We start from the raw sequence: 22,058 nt of genomic DNA, 5'->3' as shown, positions 1-22,058 counted from the left end.
GAAGTAAGCAGGGTGTGTTTATAAAAGGAAAGAGGAGCTGACTTGAAAATATATCATGTGGGAAGTGTCCAGATTTTTCCTGCTGAAAGCAGATCCTGTCCATCCTCGTTTGCATTGTGAAATGGTGTCTCTGGGGGGAACAGTACTGGGGGTGTGACTTGCTAAGGTTTAGGAGATGCTGATTCCAGCTGATTTGCCAGCCTGATGTGGGGATTTGCCCTGCCTGCTAGCCCCGTTCTAGCGTTGTCTAGATGAGATGTCTTTGCCATTGAACTCCCTCTCAGAACCTGTTATGTTGCTGTTTGCCTCCTCACCGAGCGAGTAATTTACAAGCTGTTTCTCTCTGAGAAACCCTGCCAGAGGTGACATCTAACACAGGCTATTGCAGGCTTCATATAAAAGCTGTCTCTGAAAGACAAAGGATGCAAGCTTTCAGGTGCAGTTCTGGGTTCTTGTTATTACCTCTACTGAAGAATTCTGGCTTAGTCCAAATGCCAGTAACTGTTTTGAATGTGTCGCCCTTGTGTGAATCTAAAGAGCAACCTGAAGGTAGGAACAAACAAGTAGAAATAAATTCTAAAGCTCTAATCTGTCTTTGTCCTTTCTTTCCTTTCTGCAATGTTTTGAAGGATGCACGCCAGAAGTTCCGCTCCGTGCTGGTTGAAGCAACGGTAAAACTGGATGAACTGGTGAAGAAGATTGGAAAAGCTGTAGAAGACTCTAAACCTTACTGGGAAGCTCGGAGGGTGGCCAAGCAGGTGAGAACTTTCTGCCTTATAAACTTGTGCTGGTAGTTGGAAAGCACATACTGATTTGCATTGCTTTCCTGCTATTAATAGCATCTTAAGCACATGCACTTGGCTGACACTGGCCTATGTCTTGAGTTGCATGTCAGCCGTGTGAATCAATGACAAAAATGTGTTTCTTCAGAGCCACAGCTGCACATGTTCTTCAGTTCTAGGAACAGCTACAGTAGACAAACTATCAATAGTTCTGTTCTCCCCCTCATTATCAATGGCCTTTCAGAGTTGTAATTGTTTGAAAATATAGTGTAGGCTTCATGTATCTTCTTCTTCCTCTTAAAGCAAAATGCTCAGCAGCTAAGCAGCTGTAAGTGGCAGCTGCTGGGCAAGAGACTGGAGTGGGGCAGACCTGGGGAAGCCTGCAGGGTTTCGTGTTGATTAGGTTGTACTGAAACAGGAATGTGCTAAAAGTGGCTCTAAAGTGTGTTGATTTTGGGAGAAACAGCCCTACTGTCATCAGGACCTTACCTCCCTTGCCCCAACTACTACTTGATTACTGATAGTCACCTAAAATTTTTTTTTTTGGCTTGGAAGGGGCCTGTGTGACTGAGGCAGAGAAGGATGAGGAGTGGAAGTAAGGGTGTGATCTACTGACTGCAGGGAAAATGAGAAAGCTTACGAGATGTCAGGCAGCTTCTCACCTTAGGGAAAATGTAGCTGACAGCTGAGTGTGTGGTGGCTTAGGCAGTGCTTCTGCTTGGTGTCTGTGATGGGTTCTTCTGGTGTCTGAGGCTTTTCATTTTTTCCCCAGTGGGAAGGCTGTTCCTGGGTGCTACTTCTATTTTCTCTCAAGGCAGGAAGAGGCAGAAGCAGGGGAAGGGTTGCCTAGAGCTGCTGCTTCTGTGCTTGGCTGGAAGGATGTATGGGGTGACATCTGTGGCTGAGTAACCAGGATGTGACTGTGTTCAAGGGGAGAGTGAAAGAGAGATGGAATAGCATGTGTGAAACACAGAAAAATTACAGGAGAAGGATTTTGTTTGTAAAAATGGGTAGGGGATGAGGTTGAGGGATGAGAAAAGTAGTGTAGGTATGTGCCAGAAGGCAGAAAGTAAACTTGCAGGGTAAGAGAAGGGAAGAGAATACATCCTCAGAGCAGGGCATAGGAAAGGGAGGCATGAATTGCTTTGAAAGCTGATGAAGCAGGAACTGGATTGATGGGATGTGGCGTGCAAGATAATATGTGACCACGCTGATCCTTTAAATTGCGTGACATTGTTTTGGAGCCATTGTCTTAGGCAGTGGGCATGATGTGTGGGGGTTATTAGGCTTAATCCTTCAGACTAGTAGTGGCATGGCAAATAGGTAAACTCTGCTTCAAAGCACAGTAAGCACAGTATCTACTACTCATCTGTAACTGCTCGGAAAGCAATCCCTGCTCATGGGGCCTATGCTATGTGCTAGAGATGAAGTAGTGAGCTAGAGAAAGGCAGGCAGTTAGTAAAATAAGACCAAAGAATTGTTTATGTTGTGTTAATTAGTAAATATTTTTTTCATTTTTTTAAATTGAACAGTCTCCCAAATCCAGCCTCAAGTATGATCTTATACTTCTATCACTATAAATAGCTATGTAAGGCACAGAATGCATAGGACTTCTAGAATTATACTTGGAAAAGTCAATGGTAGAAATGCATACTCTGCAGTACAAAAAAAATCAGATGACTGAGGATTGTAACATCAGGCACTGACAGCAGTGAACTTTGTCCTCTGTCCTGAAGTTGGCAGCTGCCATGTCCCGCTCAAACGAGGGAGACAAGTGACTTAGATTTGTAAACCCCCAATGGAGTGGACAACAGTGAGACGAGTCTCAAAGTCCAAACATTTATTAATTTTCCATGATGTACTAATTGGTTACATGATAATTGACTAAGTGTATAATGAATTATGCCTTGTGTTACCTAATGATAATAAGGAAAAAGGGAAAAAACAACAGAAGAGAGAGAGGTAGAAATAGAGATCACTGGCCCCGGGGTTGGTCCTGTCAATGAGGGTTCAAGGATGCATCTGTTGTCTTCTCTTCATTTCACTCCTTTTTTTTTTTTTTTTTTCTCCACTCCTCGCCCCCCCCAGTTTATACACACTTTCCTTGGGTCCCTTCCCTAGGTTGACCTACCCTGTCTATGTATCCCATGTATGGGGAGGGGCAAGGTGTTTCATGGGATGATGTAATTAGCATGATCTTGTTAATCTTCATTAGCATATGCAGGGCTGTCAACTTTAATATGCATTTCATAAATAATGGAGCAAAGGTCATTCATGGGACAGATGGCCCTTGAAACTTTAGAGGATGCACCAGAGCAGAACTGTCCTGCCTCCACAGGGCTCCCTCCTCCACCTGCACCCTGTGCTATCCAGACAGCCTGATCAGCTTCAAACTCCACACTATCCACCCCGTGACTGTAGTTTTGTTACTTGCGAGTGTTTGAGACATTCCTTGGCTTGGAGGGCCTCCACTTCCCCCCATCATCCTCTCTTTCTCAGGCTGTTTTTCTCAGTCCTTGTTCCTCGCATGCCTGTTTCTTTCAGGCCCTATTTTGGGGAGGTACAAGTCGTCTCTCACAGCAGCTTATTATGTCCTGAAAATGGATTTTTTTATTCCTGCGTCTTTGCTGCTACTGAAATCCATTCAGTCATGCTGCTTCAAAGGTGCTTTGCAAGAGCATAAAAAACCCCAAATCGCTTAAGGTCCTATTCTGGTATTGGGCTTGTTAGACAGAACCATATTTTTCTCTCAATCCATTCTGTCATTAGCTGAGTTTAAATGCTTCTTATCCCAGATCTGCTAATTTGCTACACACTCAATTTTCTTTTAATTCCTTGATAGCCTTTTTTTGGGGGAGGGTATGGTTGTGTTTGGTTTTTGTTTGTTTGTTTAAGCAGGGATTCCCCTTCTAACTGTTCACTTTTTTCCATTTTGTGTTATGGAGCTGGTCATGGAACAGAGCTCCCTCTTTGTATCTGCTCAGCAGACAAAGCTGGAAGATGGTCTCCTGTTTCCCTTTGGCTCTCTGTCTAATAAAACCTTGAAACAGAAAATGTGAGGGCCAAGAAAGACATTGAAGGAAGCAAATCTATTTGGAAACCAGGGGATTGGAAGCATGGTACCAATCATTAGTAAAGCATCTGCCTAAAGAGTTTTTCTAGTCTTAATTTAGTCTAGAAAATTTCCATTTAACTGGGACCAAATTTGCTGTATTAAAGCAGGGAGAAGGGGTAAGTGGGTAGGGAAATATGAAACTGGAGGAATGTACCAGAATATTAATATGTTTAGGTGCTAGTCTGCATCATTCTTTTTGCTTTGATTTGTAAACTTGTAGAGAAATCATGGGAACAGCTTGATAATAACATCTAGCCTTTGAAGGCTGTCTTCCTCCTTCTGTCCTTACAGTTATTTTAGAGCCATTAGGCTGCCTCTGAAAACATAGGCACAAGGTTCTCAGTGATTGAAAAAGCTTTAATTAAACAATAAGGGAAAAATGCAAGACAGTACTTAGAAGGGGAAGTGTAAATTCTTGTTTGTTGTTCTCAGTAAAGGGAAGTAAAAATTTGACCCTTAAATTGAAGTCTTCCGGGAGCAGAGACCTGCATAATTAATGACATCTAGTTTGGCAGAAATGCAGGAGTTGTCCAGAGTTACTTGCATTTAAGATGTCAGCTGTAGGGTGATTTGCATGATGCAAGCTGTATTTAGTCATATCGAGGAGCTTACTTTCACTTGGCACCAGCATGATCATCTTCTGGAAATACTTGTTTCATTTATTAAGATAAATGCCATTAAAAAGGTATGAGGGCACTGATGTGGGGTCAGCAAAAATCAGGTCCACAACTCAAGTTACTTCCCTGGAGAAGCGTTAGGACCTTGAGCCCTTTTGTTTACTCACCCTTATCCCCATCTTGTGCAATCCTGTGTTGCCAGAAGCTGGTGAATTCAAAACAAATTAACTCTCCCATGCAAAAGTCCTGTAGCTTCTTGTTGTAGAGAGGTTGGTGCTGGTCTTTTCTCACAGGTAATTAGTGATAGAACAAGAGGGAATGGCTTTAAACTGCAACAGGGGAGGTTCAGACTGGACATTAGGAAAAATTTCACAGAAAGAGTGGTCAGACAGTGGAACAGGCTGCTCGGGGAGGTGGTGGAGTCACCATCCCTGGATGTGTTTAAGGGTCGTTTAGATGAGATGTTGGGGGATATGGTGTAGGGGAGAACTTTGTAGAGTCAGGCTGATGGTTGGACTCCATGATCCCAAGGGTCTTTTCCAACCTGAATGATTCTGTGATTCTGTTTGTCTAACGTATGCTAAGAGAGCTTCAGCTTGGCCTATCTCGGGGTGAAACTTTGCTTTAATAGAACAATGGTCCCTTAACGTTAGGATTTGAGTGCTTTGTCCTCTGAAGTGATGGCGCAGGGAATCAGGATGCTGTCTGTTGGCACCAAAGCAGTAATATTCGGCTTTTGCTGAGACTGAATTGAGAGCTGGCTAATATTCTTGCCCCTGTAGATTTCATGCAACTTCTGCCAAGGCAACTTTGTTGTGATTCCTCATTTGGTAGACTAGTGGGCCTTTTGTGTTGATCGCAGGCACACCTTACTGGTTTGGAGCATTTTGATACAAATCTGTTGTTTGATCAAATCTTAAGGTATTTCTGCTGCAAGAGCTTTTTTGTGTTTGGCATATTGTCTTTTCGTGTTCTTTAAGTTATGCCATAATGCACACGTTCGATGTAAGAACCTTGGCATAAAGTGAAGGATTGTACACAAGCAATGACCGTGTTGCAGCAATATGAAATTCCTATAATCCAGAAGGTGATCCAGGTTCTAAGTGTTGGGAAGATCAATCTTCTGATGTCTATTTGTTTTTGTGGTGGTAGTGGCTTGGTTTTTTTGCTAGTTATCTACTTCCCTGGTTGACTAGTTAAAGAATTAGACTTTTCTTGCCCAAAGGTAATGGGGAAGAAGGGCGAAGTTGCCAGGAAACATTAATAATGTAAACAACAGTTTAGGTCTTGAGCTTCTGAGGTAAGGAGTGTCTTAAGCCACTGTTGACTTAGCATTTTGCAGGGCTGGGGCTGGAAAGCAGCTACGCAATAGTGTCCGCAGTAGTGTCTGAGCAGGTGACAGAGTCTGAGAAGTGTGTTACCTCCCTAATGACAGCATGCTCTGGGACAGGATGCTGTGCAAAACCAAGCATGGTCTGTTGCGTAAATCACAGGGCTGGTAGGAGCTGATTTTGTGCCGCTGCATGGTGTAGCTAAATTACCTCATCTCTCTCTTAGTTGCCATGTAAAATAGAGCTGTCAAGCTGCTGTGAAGCTGAGCTTACTAAGAGAAGTAAAAGCACCTTGGGGTCATTGGGTGAGAGGTGCCATTAAAACACTGTTATCGTATGTCATCACTTGTGAACCCAGGGACAAACTGAACAGAGGACTTGCCTGTCTGATTTCCTTCTACCAGAAAAAAAAAAATCTGATAAAAATGTGTTTCCACCCACCCCCACAAATAAAACAATCCATGCATTTGTAATAACCCCAAGCTGAATAAAAACCCTGGGAGTGTTGCTTTTAATTAAGCTTTAGCTCCTATCATTGACCATTTTTTTTTTTTGCAGAGTGAGGAGTTATGTTTTAGTCCCCAGTACTGGCTCAGATTGAGAGTAGGTGCAGATGCTTTGCTCAGCTTTAGTACTGAGCTTATTTGGGAGGAACATAGTTCTGCTTTGTGATATTCCTCTTGCCCCCCCCCCCCCCCCCCCCCCCCCCCCCCGGCTTCCTTTAGCTTTTACCAAAGAGTGTCAGAAAACTTACTTCAGGCAAAAATAGATGAAAGATCTATGCTAGGTCATATCTATATGTATCTCTCACTAAGGGACCCATCTGTAGCAAGCATTCAGAGCGCAATATGTTGAAGGGTATGCATGTTCTGCTTCCTCTTGGGTCTCTCTTCCTGGTTCAGCTTTATAACTAATTCTTCTTTTCATGTTGTTGGCATACTTTCTTAAGCAGCACCCTTTTATCTCAGACGGCTTGGAAAAACAAGCTGGAATCAGTACGTACAACGGTTCTTCCCTGCTGAAGTCTAGGCGTACCAGAGAGGAAATGCAGTTGATGGACAAGTAGATTGTGTTCAGCAAGGACAGCTAACCTGTCCCATTCACTGCAACTTTTTCTGTAGTAGAGCTCCTTCCTCTCACCTCACTGATAATCTTTCTCTTATGTAATATACTGGATTGCCACATCTGTTAGAAGAAATCAGCTGACAGGGTAAAGAATTTTTAGGGGTAAGCTTTCAGATATTCAGACCCTGGGTCTCCATTCTGCCTGTCTTCACAAAACTTAGGGCCCTTAGTCACTGACTGTAGTCAGTGGTGAGAGGTAGGTGCATTTGAAAAGCCTTCTGAGGTAGGTACAGTCTCCTGAAATGCAGAGGGAGTTAAGACATCTTCTCTTGGGTTGTTTAGCCATTTGAAAGTTGTCGGGTGAATCCTGCATCAAGTGGTTCAATGAATCTTATATCCAAAGTGAATCAGGATGAGAAGTAGCCACTGTAATCTTGCAGAACAGGAACTGAGCCACTTGATGATGAAGGTGGGAGGGGTGTAAGCAGATAAAAGCATGCTTACCTAGTTGGAAGACTCTTCCTCGGCAGATGAGACCGATACCATTCTTTGCAGAAGTCGGGATTGTAGTGCCTATAAATGAACAAAACTTTCCAAAGTGGCCGTTGCATCTCAGTTTCTAGGTGTTCAGCTTGAGATGTCTGAAAGTAGCGTGACAAGTGTGGGAAGTTACAGATGGTAACTTTCTTAGCTCAGGAGACAAAAGCTTTTTAAATTCACATAACTTGGAGGTTCAAAACTGCCAATCACCCTTAAAAATTAATTAGGAACTAGAAACTGTGGTCTTGCCAGTGTCGCTTCCTGCAGCACCCAAGTTTCCCATCCAAATTCGCTCAGTGAGTGAAAGCTAATTAGATCATAGCACCAGCTGGCTCTGCTGTGGACAGGAGGGCAGCATTGAGTGTGGGTGACAGTTCCTGGGTCCAGATCCAACAGTGGTGGATATCCAGGTCTTCCCCTCTGGTTCCTAGGCACTAGATGTGTTTATCCACCAGGATATCGGAGGTAGCCATGCCATAAGGAATCTCCTTTTTGATCCTACTTTTATGAGCTGAAGTCCTCATGCTCATGTTTAAGACAACAAGGAGTTAAGGCTGGTTTGTATTATCTGGTAAGCTTATCTTGGCAAAAAAGGTGGAGGGAGAGGGAACTTGAGAAGCAAAATTTAAATGTCAGCAGAACTGTGACAGACTTGCATTCTTCTTTGGCAACTTGCCATGGAGCTAGTAAAAAGCAAAATTATTGGAACAGTTACAGTGGAACAACCAACTGACCTTCCTGGCTGAAGGAGTGTTTCTGATTAACTGTTTAGAAACCCAAAAACTATCTGGTGGATTCACATTTTCAAAGCAAGGATATAGAAACTTGAAAACTGAATTTGACAAAGCTTCTACAAATCTTTCCAACTGTTTAAGAAAAAACCCAAACACCCAGAACCCTTGACTGCTTTCCATGGCTTTATTTCAGTGCTGTGTTTTCGTTGGTAATGATCATCTGTGCAGCACTGCTGCTAATGGATTGTTAATTCCGGTCTCTCTTACAGTTTGTTCATCTTGCACATGGAAAAAGCAGTAGAAAACACCGCGTGCAGAAGTGTCCCTTTTATCAAATGAGAACAGCTCCTGTCAACGTGGGGTCAGTAACTGCCATAGGCTCCTAAGAGCATTTCCACCCATGTTTGTGGTGGTGGAGCCAGCAGAAGGTTTTATATATGGATGTTGCTCCTCCAGCCATTTGCAATGATCAGTCTAGGCTGTAATAGAGGTTATGTTATTTGCTGATAGTTTGCCCTTCTAACTGAAGATGCTGTGTTGCAGCTGCCCTGGTGGCTCTTGGGGAGCCTCACAGTAGTGTGAGAATAGAGGAGGTAACGATTTCTGGTTTAGGAAGGTGGGGTGAACGGTGTGAGAAGTGGCTTGCTCTCCAGGTGTGTAAATTAACCATGTAGAATGGCTGTGATTTGGTTTTGGATTACTTAAGCTGGTGGAGTGGAGAGGCTGCTCAGTGGCAGGGGAGCAGCTCCCTTACTGAACTGGGACTTACCTGTTGGTGGCTGAGAGACTTGTCTGTGGCGTGGAGGCTGATGTGATGGCCTTGGTTAGTGCTGAGGACAGCCAGGCGCAGGACAGAGGCAGGGAGGCAGCACAAGCCTTGCCTGGAAAGAGATGGCTGGCATGCTCTGAAGGGAAGGAGACATGGAATTTGCCATGTGGGCAATTGGGGAGACCAGCACTATAAAGAAATGGTAAGTCAAGAAGTGGTGCTTGCCAGGATGAAGAGGCTGTGGGTTGTACCTGATGGCCTGAGAAGTTTTGTGTGTCCCCTTTCCCTTTCTGCTCCCTGTGGACATGCTCTAGACCTGAACCCCTTCTTCCCACCAACTCTTTCATTTTTTTGTTACGAAACACATTATTAAACCTTGGGGAAACCATGCCAATGTGACGTCAGTCCTCTTGTGAAATGCGTAGTTCCCATTGCTGTGATCGCAGGGGCGTTCTCAGTATATTTATCTCCTTTTCTACATAATGCATGGCTGACTGTGGGGCCAGGCACCCAACTGAAAGGGAAATAAACCAAGCAAGTGAATCTGACATCAGCAATTTTATTACTGAGGGTGAGGAGTCACTTCCTGGATTTCCACCAGAGAATACACTGAGTTTTGTAAGCTTTATTTCTAAAGTAGGATGCACTTTGGGTTAAGTAAAGAAAAATGTTTTGCCACACTCAAAATTTGATAGAGTGCCTCTTGTGTACTCTTGTCATGTTTGTACAGTTGTGATTGAAAACTGTGAGTAGTGTGCAGGAGTTGCTACCCTGCGTTCAGGTACGCGTGGCTCAGTGTTTCACTGCTGCCAGGTGGAGCTTGTGCTTGGTGTGTTCTGTTTGCTCCACCTGAATGCTTAAAACCTGAAAACTGTATTTTAAGTCTTGCATTATGATTCTGTTGCATTTTCCTTCAGGCCAAAGTTGTGATGAAGTCTAGGAAGCAGGGAGTTCAGGGAGACTTACTTGGGTCAACCAGCTGGGTTTTGCCTGCCTGATTTATTAGTATTGTTATTTATTTACTTAAAGTTTAAGACCTCAATTTTACATTTGTGTTCTGGCTCTGTCATCTGGTTGAGCAGTGTGATATTAGAGTATCTCAAACTAGCTGTCCTTAAACTGCTGAGAAGATCTGGTCAGATTTGGAAAGTTACACCAAAGATCTGATCTGTGAAGGAAAGCTCCTGAACATGTTTGTCTTCCCATCAACCCTGCTAATGCAGGATAGTAGGTCAGTGTGACTGGCAGGTTTCTACCCTCTTAATCCTGAGCAGCTGGAAATCTGCCCTGTGTTTGGGAACACCAGCAGCTGCTACTTCACAGATGATGAACTGAAAAAAATCCTTACCTGATTCATATTTAGTGCTCTGTTACTTCCTGCAGACTAGGTGGCATCTGTAGCAACACCATCTGCAAATACTGTGTTCTTGGCACCTTTGAATAGTAGGAACAAAATTTTAGCCACTTGGTTGTTGAAACACCGGTAGCAATAAATTCTGCACATATATGTGCCCCCTCTAAACGTTAGACCACCTGTGTCTATCTGTGCTCTCTATGCCTCAGGGAATGAGCCTGGTTATTTTGGGTTGGTATTTGTACATCCTACATTTTCGTTTTATGTGAGGACTATTCTGTTGATGGATGATTAGTGTGTATAAGCTATTGATGCTAAAAGTGTAATTGGTCTTCACATCATTAGTAGAAGACGTGCCTTGGAGGGCTCCGTTATTTAAATTTGTTAGCTGTGCACTGTAAAATAGAGGTTCTTCCCTCTTCTGCTTTTCTTTTCAGAAGTAGAAGAAAATATTCTTTTCATCTAAGTGTTTTGAAGAATTTATCTAGAAGAGATGAAAAAAATTACTCTCTTTTTTTTTTTTTTTTTTTTTTTGGTGTCTCTTTCTCCTGCTTTCTCCAACCTTACAAAGCATCCATTAGTTCTTTGCTATTCTGGATGGCAGCAATACAAAGCCAGCTAGCTGTTCACCTCCTCTCCATTAATTGTCAAGAATGCAATGATGTAATTATTTTCCATACCCTTCAAGAATGTTTTTTCCTGTTCTTTTTCTGTTGTGAAATACTAGAACTGTTGTGCAAGTAAGTCTGAAATACTGGAATACTGGGATAAGTTGGTGTAGAAATGCCCTCCATTCTTTGGAGGAACAAGGAGAGGGCTATGGCAAGAAAGTTTGGGGTTTTTTGTTAGATGTCAGCTGATTTAGGCAGAAAGAAGTGATACAGGTGTCTGGCTTAGCCACAGATGCAATGGCAGATGCTGGAACTGGCGGGAAGTTGTAAGCAGTTCTCAAAGGGTGCTGGGATGTGAAAATAGAGGTTAATTCCTTTTTCCTCTGCTGTTGTCTGAAGATTTGATTAACATAATTTTGCATCCTCTTCAATTTGGAAAAGCCCAAGAGATTTAGATTGTGGGTTCCTTTGCACAGCTATTGCCAAAAGGCAAATCTACAGCATTTGAAAAAACAATAATTTAAAGGCAGGATTGCCTTGCTTTGTTCTCTTTTACCGTTTCCGCTCCCAATATTTTCTGGACACTAGTAAAGGCTATTTCAAGAGATTGTAAGCCACAGACAGGATCATCTGTTAAAAATAGTAGCTGGCACTTGAGCCTGGGTAACTTGAGGTCAGGGAGATATCCTATGTACCTGTTTTGCATGGTAATTGCTCAGGGATGACTGCGGAAGGTAGCACAAGTCTTGCAACTTTGGGAAGTTGTTTAGCCACCCCAATCTTTATTGTGTACAGTGGTCTAAATAGGTGGGAGTTCATTATGAAGTGATAAATGCTCATGCTGCTGCCAAAACAGATCTGATGTGGAGGTTGGCTACTGCATTCTGGGTGTGTTTCGTTATGACTTCTAGTAAAACAGTATGAATTTATGAGCTCTTGTCTGTTCTTGCTGGAAAAGAAGCAAGACTAAAAGAGTTTAATTCCTCTGTAGCATGTGTGGAAACGACTCTGCACTGACTCAGTTTCTGTAAGAAAAATCTCTCTTAATTGCTGCAAACTTGTAGTTAGAAAATAAATTTTGCTGTCAGGATGTGGAAGAAATGTCCACCATTTTAGCTGTGTCTGCTTCTGATGTTTGGGTTTTTTCACTTGGTAAAGGGTGCTAATGGTTTTTTCTTAAAGGAGGATTTTATTGCTGTGAAGTGGAATTGAAGTTCTGTCTGTTCCTACCTAAACTTTTTCCTTCAAGGAATGGACTTAGCCCTTCATTTGTCCAGGACACCACCCCCAACTTTTTCCTTTAAGTGAAGTAAGCCTGTTATTCATGAGTCCTGTGGAATTACACAACTCCATTAGAAAAAATTTTGAAGGGTCAATAGATTAATTATCTTCAACAGGTCACTTAGGAAAATGACTGGCTGAAAAGTAGCTGTGAGCATGCAGTCAAAGATGTACAAGGTCAGCCTGGGCCTTTCCTCCAGAGCATGTCCCTGCTATTGAAGCTGGGCAGTTGCTGGTGGGTGTGAGGCTTTTTGGGACAGGGAGAATGTGTCCAGACCCATCACCCAAGTGAAACTTCTACCTGCATGCCTTGTCTTTGCTTATGTTGGTATGCATGTATGCACAAAATGTGCTTTCAGAACCAGGCTGCCAATCCCTTGCCAACTCTCTGGAAACTTCTACTTACAAGCATTTGCTGCTTTGGTGGCAATTGGGTGAGGCAACGATCCGGTGTTTCTCCTGAATGTTATCTGTTGCATCTGTGTGTGCTGAATGTTTATTATCTTGGATAATTAGCAAAATCCACTAAGGCAGGCGTATATGTATCTTGCAGTGTATATTTGTGGGAGTTTGTTCTTTGCTTCTATATTTGATTTCAGCAAAGGAGGTTGCTGTCAGGTGCAGATGAGCATGTAGAGCCTCTGTAAACCTAGCAACCAGCTGTAAACTCTAGACTCGCTGAGTCACTTCTTAAGCTCTCAGAATGCAGGTGCATATTGGGGGGAGGATTATCTTGATATCTTTCTCTTAATAAGATATTTTACCTTGGAGAGAAAAACCTGGACATATTCTATGATGCCCTCTTCCAGAAAGCAGCAGCTTTATAATTTTGGCCAGTAACAAGTGCACAACTAACAAGCAGATGGCAGTGAGTGCCCAAGAAGGCTGTGTCTGGATGGTATTAGGATGAACAATTTGTCATATTCTGGTGCCATAGACTTGCTAATTAGTGTGAATAACTCCAAGCAGACCAACATCTCACAATCACCTCATGAAAAATGAGGGAAGGCTAAAAGGCTTGGTGTAGTATCTTCTATACAATCTCTGTGCCCAAATGAGCATCACCTCCCTACTCCTGTGAAGCAAGGAGCTAGATCAGATAAAACCTGCAAGGAGTCCAGTAGGTTTCAAATGACTAAGTGCACAGTGGAGATGATCTGCTCAGAGATTATATTCTTGCCCTAGTTTCACAAGATCCTAGTGTACAGCCTAGATGGGAGCCACCAGAGAACAGAGAAGGGCCGGCAGCTGACTTTCAGTCCAGTCCAGGATTGGTTTTAACAGCGTTTAAGGAAATTGTATGTTTAGATATTTTCTTTCTCATTTCCTTCCATAGTTCCTAAAGAAGGGAGGTGGGATTCTGTCTTTGAGGAGACTGACTGTCTGTATGCTGGTAACAGAAGTAGCTAATGAAGTGAGCTGCTGGTTGTGCCCTGAACTTTCTGTCTCTTGGAATATGGCTTGTGATCCTGTCTTAAGGGAGTTACACATACTGCCTAACTTTAGCACAGAGCTAGATGTCTCTCAGAACGTGCTTTGTAGGTCTGCTCTTATTTCCCGGTCCTTTTTATAGAGTACAGATTTACCAGGAAAATAAAACAGAGCCAGGAGTCAGGTCAGTTCTATAACAAGCTGTTAGAAGAGGAGGGGTGGATGCATGGATGAGACCAAAAAGCCCAGCACACGAATAAGACACTTAATCAAAAGCAGAGACTAAGGGACATCTGTTGTATTCCACAGGCGTTTGATTAGTTATGCAGCAGGGAAGAAATGGTTTGTGCTCCAAAAATCTCTAGCAAGGCTTATTTTCACCTTCTCCTCCCCTTTGCCTTCTCCACCCAAATAAAAGTCTTCAAATCTGCTTTTGAAAAAGCAAATTTTAACCCATGTACAATTTTATGGCTTTTCAATAAACAGCTTAAAGAATACAAGGGTGTTTCAGACTCTTGAGAGACTGTATTTTCTGTCAGTAATGCAAACAGTCATCACAGATTAATATATAGCTCACAAAGCCTCATAGATCTGCCAAAATGAGGTCACTCCCAAGGCTTTGGATTTTATAAGTTGTTTATAAGCATCTGTACATGACCTGTAGCAGGAAAGGATTTCTGTTTTTTTTTACTACATCTCAGTTCTGGTTTGGCTTGGAGTTTTTAGTCTGTGGGGAGAGGGGAAAGGAAGGTCATGGTCCTTAAAGGCAAACAAAACCCCCCACTCCCCAACTGCACCACTAGTCTGATTATTCAAGAAATTAAATGTGTGGGTCTGAGAATCTAGGAGAATATTCAGTATCACTGCAAATTTTTTGCAACTACGTTCTTTGTTTTTTTGAGAAACTGAGAAATAAATGTGGTATTTGATAGAAATGCTAGTTGTGCAGGACCTCTGAAGGTCATTTTGATCCCAACCTCCTGATCAAAGCAGAACTGTCACTGTTGCTGGATTGCATCAACAATGGCTTTGCCAAGTCTTGAAAACCTCCAGAGATTGAAATTTGTGACCTGTCTGTGGGTCACACTGCCTTCCTGGTAAGAAAGACTTTTTTTTTAATGTGCAACCTGAACTTCCAAGCTGCTGTCTGTGGCTGTTGCTCCATGTTGCATCATCCAATACTGCTGAGAAGCATTTGTTTGTCATTTTTGCAGTTTCCCTTCAGACTTTAGCAGGCAGCTAATTAGATTACTCCTTAGTCTCCTCCTTGCTAGATTAAAAAAGCCCGTATTCCTCAGCACTCCTTGTAGGCCTCTGGACTCTGTCTTGACATCCCTCTTGAACTGGGAAGGCCTGGATGTAGTATTCGGTGTGCAACCTCACCAGCACTGAGTTGGGAGGAATGATAATTTCCCATGACTGGCCAGCTGTGGCCCTCTTAATGTAGCCTAGGACATGGTTTACCTCACTCGCTCGCAATGAGTGCACCTTTTCAGATTTTTCAGCCTGGCACCCGTTGTAATGCACAGGTCCTTTTTGGCAGAGCTGATCTTCCCATCTGTGCTGATCATCAGATTATTCCACCCCAGGTGCAGGACTCCACAATTCTCCTTGTTGAACCTTGTGGGGTTTCTCTTGGCCCAGTGGAGTTTCACAAGATCCATCTGGGTTGAGGTTCTGCCATTTGCCTTTTCAACCACCTCCTCTACCTTAGTATCATCTGCAGATTTGCCGGGGGTGCAGCTGTGCCAGTATCATGATTGTTATTAGGATATTGAGCATTATGGACCCTTGTGTTGACATCTGGGATGCTCTTCTTGTTACTGGCTGCCAGCTGCATTGAAACAGGTTGAGGAAAACTGGAGCCAAAATAGCAGCGCTCAATGGCTAGTTACTGTGAATGCTGCAGTGAGCACTTAACTGCTTTTACCTTGTAGGCTTCTGAATTATTGAATCCACTGCAGTCGTGGGCAAGACACGTATGCTGCGGTCAATGGGTGGTGATCCTGTTGTCCTCATCTCTGCCAGAAGCTTGTGCCAGGATGCTGTGGTGCAGTCACTGCGATCGGAGCGATCCCTGAAGACAGGCAGTGCTACAGCAACTCTGGTGGGCGACTGATGGAGGAAAGTTCCTATTTTAAAACATGTTCCCTGTTGTACTTTGCACGGCAAATTAACCGTGGGATGTTGTTAAAAGAATGAGAGGGGGCCTGAATGAAAACATCTGAAACTTGCTTCCTTCTGAAGAGTGTGCCTGGAACACAGTTAATCATTATCTATTTGGTAGTAAGCAAGTACGTGTTTGCTGGTAGCAATTCAACTATTGTTTTAAAGATTAATGAGTGGGAGAGACATTGGTTTCACAGTAACAAACAAGCATCTTTTAGAGCAAAGGCCTTGGGCCAGCACGTGGTGTGCTGGTGCCTTGTTCTGAGCAGCAGCTGTGCGTTCCCTTCACGCTCCAGCTTACAGGGATTTTGACAAATGGGGATTGTTCATGCCTTCTACTGGCAATAATGCAGAGATGCTGAAGTAAAGTGGGTGTCAAGACCTTGTCAGAGCAAGATGAGATAGGTTCACCTGGATAAATGAGAAGCCAGTTTTGTAAATACTTGAAAATTAACTGATCTTTGACTGCCATTTCTAATGGGAAATTTGCTGGTTGTGTTAGTGATGACCTTTTCATGAATTTATCAACAATTGTGGGCTGGTCCTCTGGTAAAGGAGGCTGGCCGAGGGGAGAAATTCTGTAGCCCCACAAAATGTACCCTCTGCATCTATTTCTGGCAGCCTGGCTTAGCTGTTAGCTGTGTGCTCATGGGTCAGAGGCTGAGCAGTGACTACCATGGTATATTAGATGTCAGCTAACCTTGGAGGAATGCTATAGCTGTGTTGCACCGTGTTTCGGCGTCAGTGATATTGTGCAAATATCACTATAACTAGGTAGGCAAAAACAAAAATTGGAGATTAGATGAAACAAGGAAGAGGAGTATATGTCTTGGTTGATGTTAAGGCAGAAGATTCAAGGGTAGGTAGGGTGGGAAAAATTCTCTGTTAGGTCAGCTGGGCAAGGGCTCTGGCTACAAAGGGGGATTGGGGCAGTAAAAGCTACATGGACTAAACAGAAAATTGTATGGTCTAATTAAAGAGTACAGGGTTTTCTGCTTTGAAAGTGGACAAGCAGATGTGTCTGTGCTAGCCTGAAAATCTGCCTGTATGCTGCTGCCAATTCCAGAAGAATGACTGCATTTTAAAAAGTGCCTGGTTTTGTTTTCTTCTATTAGCTTGCCGTGGCCCAGCTTTTTTGTTTTCATCACTATCTTTAGCTAACAACATAATCCAGCTGTCGTGTGTGATTCCCTTCTGTGCAAGGCTCTGTGTAGGCTAAGCAGAGGATTGCCCATGAGGGTGCAGCTTTTATCCCCCCCCAAAAGGGATTTGTCAGGCCTGAGCTCCTTTCAGCAATACATTAATAGCTTGCAATTATGAACCTTGTCAGTACCCCTTTAACTTTACATCATTCTTTATTTTAAAAGTTGACATATTTTATGTCGCATAGCTCCATTTGCTTCTGCAAGCGTTGCTACTGTGTGTCACCTCTGGGTCTTTGGGAGCTGGCTGGGAAGTTCGGGGCTGTGCGTATCGGAGCCAGGGAGGTCAGCGGTGGATGAACCTGGTGAGGAGATCACCTGTGCAGAGGAGCACAGGGTGGATGGATAGTGGCAAAGAGGAAGCTCTCAGCCACGGGGAGAGGTAGAGAGGAGGGAGCTGAGTGGGCAGAGCAGGACTCTTGGGCGTGCTGCTGCTTGTTGTAGGGAAGGGTTTTACTGTTGTGGGAGACTTGTTTGTAGCAGGGTGCTTGCAGAGTACTGAGTTGCAGAGGAGGGATGAATGCAGCGGCAGAAAGAGTTGGTGCTCTGTGCGTATGGAGTGTGACAGACACTGCTGTGATGGTGGGATTCTCCTTAGCTGAGATTCCTGTGGCTGCTTAATTGCATTTCTCATGGGGTCCCATTTTACATGTTATGCTAATAGGGGAAGGGTCTGCAGCGGTGAGGACATTCGGTTGAATTTCCTGGCAGAAAGTACCGATGATGAGGAACAACAAGCTCCTGGTCACTGGCAGTGGGCCACAGGTTCCACAGTTCCCAAGGTCTCAACGCTTTCTCGTTTTGTTTTTAGTAAGAGGTTTTACTGGCCTAGCTCCTTCTGACTCTTTTGAAAGAGATGCTCACTATAATGTCGGGTAGACTCCAACTAGCTCCAGCAATATGGGTGACAGGCAGAAAGTTGACATCCCGTTCGTCCCCAGCCTCCCTTGGAGATTTTTGTCCTCATCCCTAGTACACTTCTCCTCATGCTACCCCAGAGCTAAACCTCTCTCAACTCAAACACCATTTTGTGCTTAAAAGCAAAATAACCTAGTTTTCAGCCATTCATTTGAATTTTGAATTCTGGTCTCTTGAGAGAAACAACCACTGTCTAAAATGAAGACATTCATACGCTGTGTCAGGAGCTTGGATGGAGACATGAGCTTCTGTTGTTCTCTATGGTTTTAAAAGTACATAAAGAACATGGCTACTCTCTGTTCCATCAAACTGAATGACCTGCAGGCTTGAGACTGAGTGCGTGAGAGCAATCTGTCGGTGATGGTGCAGAACACCTCCTACTTGCTGCAGGGAGTTTTAAATGAAGGCTAATTATTGCGTAACTATACTAACTAAAAAGTGTTTGAGTATCCTTTTTCACATTGGCAAAACCACAAACCTGTTGATGTTTCTGTAATGACGAATGTATCATTCTTTACCTTAGCATTTGGCTTTTTTCTTTCCCAGGCTTTCAGTAAGTTGCTTAAAATAAAAGACTGTAGACTGACTTCAGATAACTGTGGAAGCTAAATTGCTATTTGGACTAACTCTTTTGCTTAAACCAAAAAACATTTTGTGTTCCAAAACAGTGTTTCCAAACTGCTGTTGCAGAGTAGCATTCAACAAATGGATCTGGGAGAGAGTATTTACAGTTTTGTTTCAGTTTTCCATTTGCCCCTCGGTCCTGGGGCAGGAAGCTGAATGTGGCCAGAGTTATGGGCCTGCTTGGTAACAGTTTCAGCTCTCAGTGTCCTACAGGTCCAGGTGCAAGCAGAAATTTAGCTGAATTGTAAACTTAGCTTCTGGTTTTCTTATCATAACATTTTCCTGCTGTGCAGCCAGTTGTGCTTTAGAGGCTTCATCAGAAGAGCTACTAGTACTGCAAGCTACCACTAAATGTTGTTTTCCATGGGGATTTAGTAACTCCGCTCCTAATGCTCTGCAGACATTTTGCTGGCTTAGTTGTGTTGATCCCTGACCAGGGTATCTGTGCCAACAGAAACTTTCAAGTGCTGATGCAGTTACAGTGAGAAATCTGTACTTCTCCTGTGCTCGCACTGCCCCTGGGATCTGGTTTTACTAGAGTTTCGAAAGCAGTTACTTGCTGGTGCGGTTCTGCCTGTGCTAGGAATGGGTCACCACTCCGTTTTCCCGTGTTTCTAAGTTGTTTCTTGTGCAGGCAGGCCCGCTCCTGCAGCGGGGCAGCCATGGAGCTGAAGCCTTTGCTGGGGCTAGGCTTTGATGGCCTTATTGCCTGGAAGTTACTGGGACCCGGTTCCCTCTCGGAGGGTCTCCCATGAAAATCAGCCCTGCTCCTCTTCCCAACATCCTCAGCTCTGTTCTACAGTACTTAGTGCAGGCTCTTACTGGAGTCTTCCATTCTATTTCACTTTTAAAAATTCCATCTCAAACTATTTTTATGGAAAACTGTTGGCCTTTATTTGCATTTGATCCCTTTACTAGCATAGCTGAAACTCAGTGAAAGAAAAAAGTTGTGACTTTTCAGAGAATTCAGCAGAGGATATTTTGGGGACTAAGATTCGAGCTTCTTGTTGTATCCTTTGTTGGAAGCTTTGGTTGAGCCTTGTTTAAAGATCCTCAGATGGACTTCCTGTGCTTGGTGGTTACCATGGTTTAGGTTAGTGGCTAAATTAAAGTATTCTTTAGTCAGGTTTCTTCTGAATTTATAAAATGTTGTTAAGGCAGCTGATGACTGGGGTCGTGAGGAGATGTAATGTGTGGGATTTTTTTTTCTTAAACTTTCTAAGAGACCATATTAATGATGAATTTACACCAGAATGATGTTTATCCACTAATATTGGCCCAAAGCTCTGTGCTGCTTTGGGATGTGCAGCCCTGCATGGAAATTAACACTGTAGTGCCCTGGCTCTTCACAAAGGCTTTAGGCAGAGTCGTGTGGTGCAAGCTGCCTGAAAGCACTAAAGGGCATGGTTAGATGAATTTCTCTTCTGTGGAAAACACCAGCAGCCACTTCAGAAGGAAGTGCATCAAAGACCTTGGTTGGAAGGAAATCACTGCACTGACTGTGATGAGTTTGATTTCCCTCCCCAGCTTGAAGCTGAAGGACCTCTGACACGTAACTCCTGTTTTTCCATGATCGCTGTGGGGTGAAGTACCTCTGTGTGGTAGTGGGAAGGAAGTAAGAAGAGCTTGCTGCTATTTCAGGACATTGAGGGAAACTTGGTGTGCTTTATTTCCTTTTGAGACTTGTGTTTAAATTAGGAGTCCATCTCCCCTGCCACAGGGCAGGGAGAGAAGGGTTTTTTCCATTATTGTTACAAATAGCTGTGGTGTCTTAAGTGTGAAGGTATTTGATGCAGCTGGTGTTGAGGAGGTGTAGCCAGCTGTTTGCTGGAGAAATGTACCATTGTTCTACTTAGTTCCCATCTTGTATCAGGGATTTTTAGCCACTTCCCAAGTGACCACCATTTCTTCACACTAAAACCTCTTCCTTTATTCATAAGACTTCATCTTCCTCAATTTAGTATTCTGTATATCAGAGCCCTTTCCCCTGTTTCAGCCTTGGACTCCTTCTCTGTATATCATAACATGTAAATCTTTTCTCATTATTCTTTTCTGTCAGTCATGTCTGGTCAAAGACATTTCCCATACATATAAACTGGGTAATTCCAGTTTATTTTTACAAAAATCATCGAAGTGTAAACAAAAACTGTCTGCACAGTTCAATTAATTGAATGTGAAGCTTACATTTGAAGGGTGCTGTTTCAGTGTGAAACAACTCAAAAATACTACTTTAAATAGAAATTTATGAAATATGTAATGTAGAAAAGTTCAGGTAAAGATTTTACTTTTGAGCTAAACAAGGTATTTGTGCATCAACCTTGAAAGGGCTCTGGGGCAGTAAAGTGCTGATATAGTTAAGAGACAGCAAATGAACACAAAAGCTTCGGAAATTAAAAATTAAAAATTTCTGATGAGGGAAAACAATGGGAAACCTGCATATTTGAAAGTCTGAATGTTAAAATTGCTAGTCATTCCATGATAACTATAAAACAAGAGGATACCTCTATTTTCTTAAAAAACCACCAAACCAACCAACCAAAACTGAGCCAACACCAGTAACTTGCTTATGGATATTCTTTGTTCATTGCAGAGTCACTTCTTTTGAACATTTAAGACTTGTCACTGGTACTAAAGTGAACCACTGCAGACTGCTGAACTCTGTGATGACTTTTGTCACCATGGTACTACTGAAACCTGCAGCATGATTGTCATTATTTCTGCTTTATTGGCTGCTCTCCCTGTTTTGGCTGAATAGGCAAGGGCTTGCTGCTGTGTTAGGAGATCTGGAGAGCTGATGCTCAGCTGTGAAAAATGGAGGTGGTTCCAGCCTGCAAGGTGGGATGTGAGCATTTTACTTGAGGACTATTCAGAGTGGGATTTGGATATCATGAGGGCCTTGTTAAAACCTTTAGGAGAGTTGAAGGTCTGTAAATGCGATGTCTTGAGAACTTTTCTTGGTCCAGAATGAAAGAGATCACAGTTCATTGATTAGATGGCTTCTAAGATGTGCTTGCTTTGGGAAGGTTGTATGTTGTTTTGGAGGAGTTTTTGCTCTCGCAGCAAGAACCATATAGTTCACCAGAAGACTCTGTTCTCTGCTTCCATGCAGACACTTGAAAGTGCCTCCTTCAAGCTTAAACTTTGTGTTATTTTCCTGAAAAGAAGCAGCAGTTTCCAAAGGACATAGCAAGGCCTTTATTTGTGTTTTATATGCATTGCAAATGCCCTTGGGTACCTTTGTGTCTGTGTACTGGGGACTTGCTGCACCAGTTGTGTCCCAGTGATAGCAAAGTAGAAGACCCAGAGAATTAGCAGCCACCTTCTCAGAAAATTTGTTTATGTTTTATAGCAATGTATTACTTCCAAAACATTTCCTCAGTGTGATTAATGGTGCACCAGATAAAAATACACCCTGACTAAACTCAGGGAGCGCCGTTCTCAATGTATTCTTGACATGCTACAAGTTTGCTATTGCATTTTCTCTTTTTTGTTTCTCAGTGATTAAACCTGTATCA

The 22,058-nt window shown here is 43.1% G+C and overlaps 1 protein-coding gene across 1 annotated transcript in view; it reads left to right on the top strand.

The window, feature by feature from the left end:
- The window catches only part of SH3BP5 (SH3 domain binding protein 5), a 54,373-nt gene that overhangs the window by 11,825 nt on the left and 20,490 nt on the right, over positions 1 to 22,058 (top strand). The window contains exon 3 of the mRNA XM_074860297.1: positions 630 to 758. Coding sequence (XP_074716398.1) covers positions 630 to 758 — 129 coding nt within the window. The remainder of the gene's footprint in view (positions 1 to 629; positions 759 to 22,058) is intronic.

This window comes from Strix uralensis, chromosome 1 (genome assembly GCF_047716275.1).
Source record: "Strix uralensis isolate ZFMK-TIS-50842 chromosome 1, bStrUra1, whole genome shotgun sequence".
NCBI classification, from domain to species: domain Eukaryota; kingdom Metazoa; phylum Chordata; class Aves; order Strigiformes; family Strigidae; genus Strix; species Strix uralensis.
This window is presented reverse-complemented; position numbering and strand designations above follow the sequence as displayed.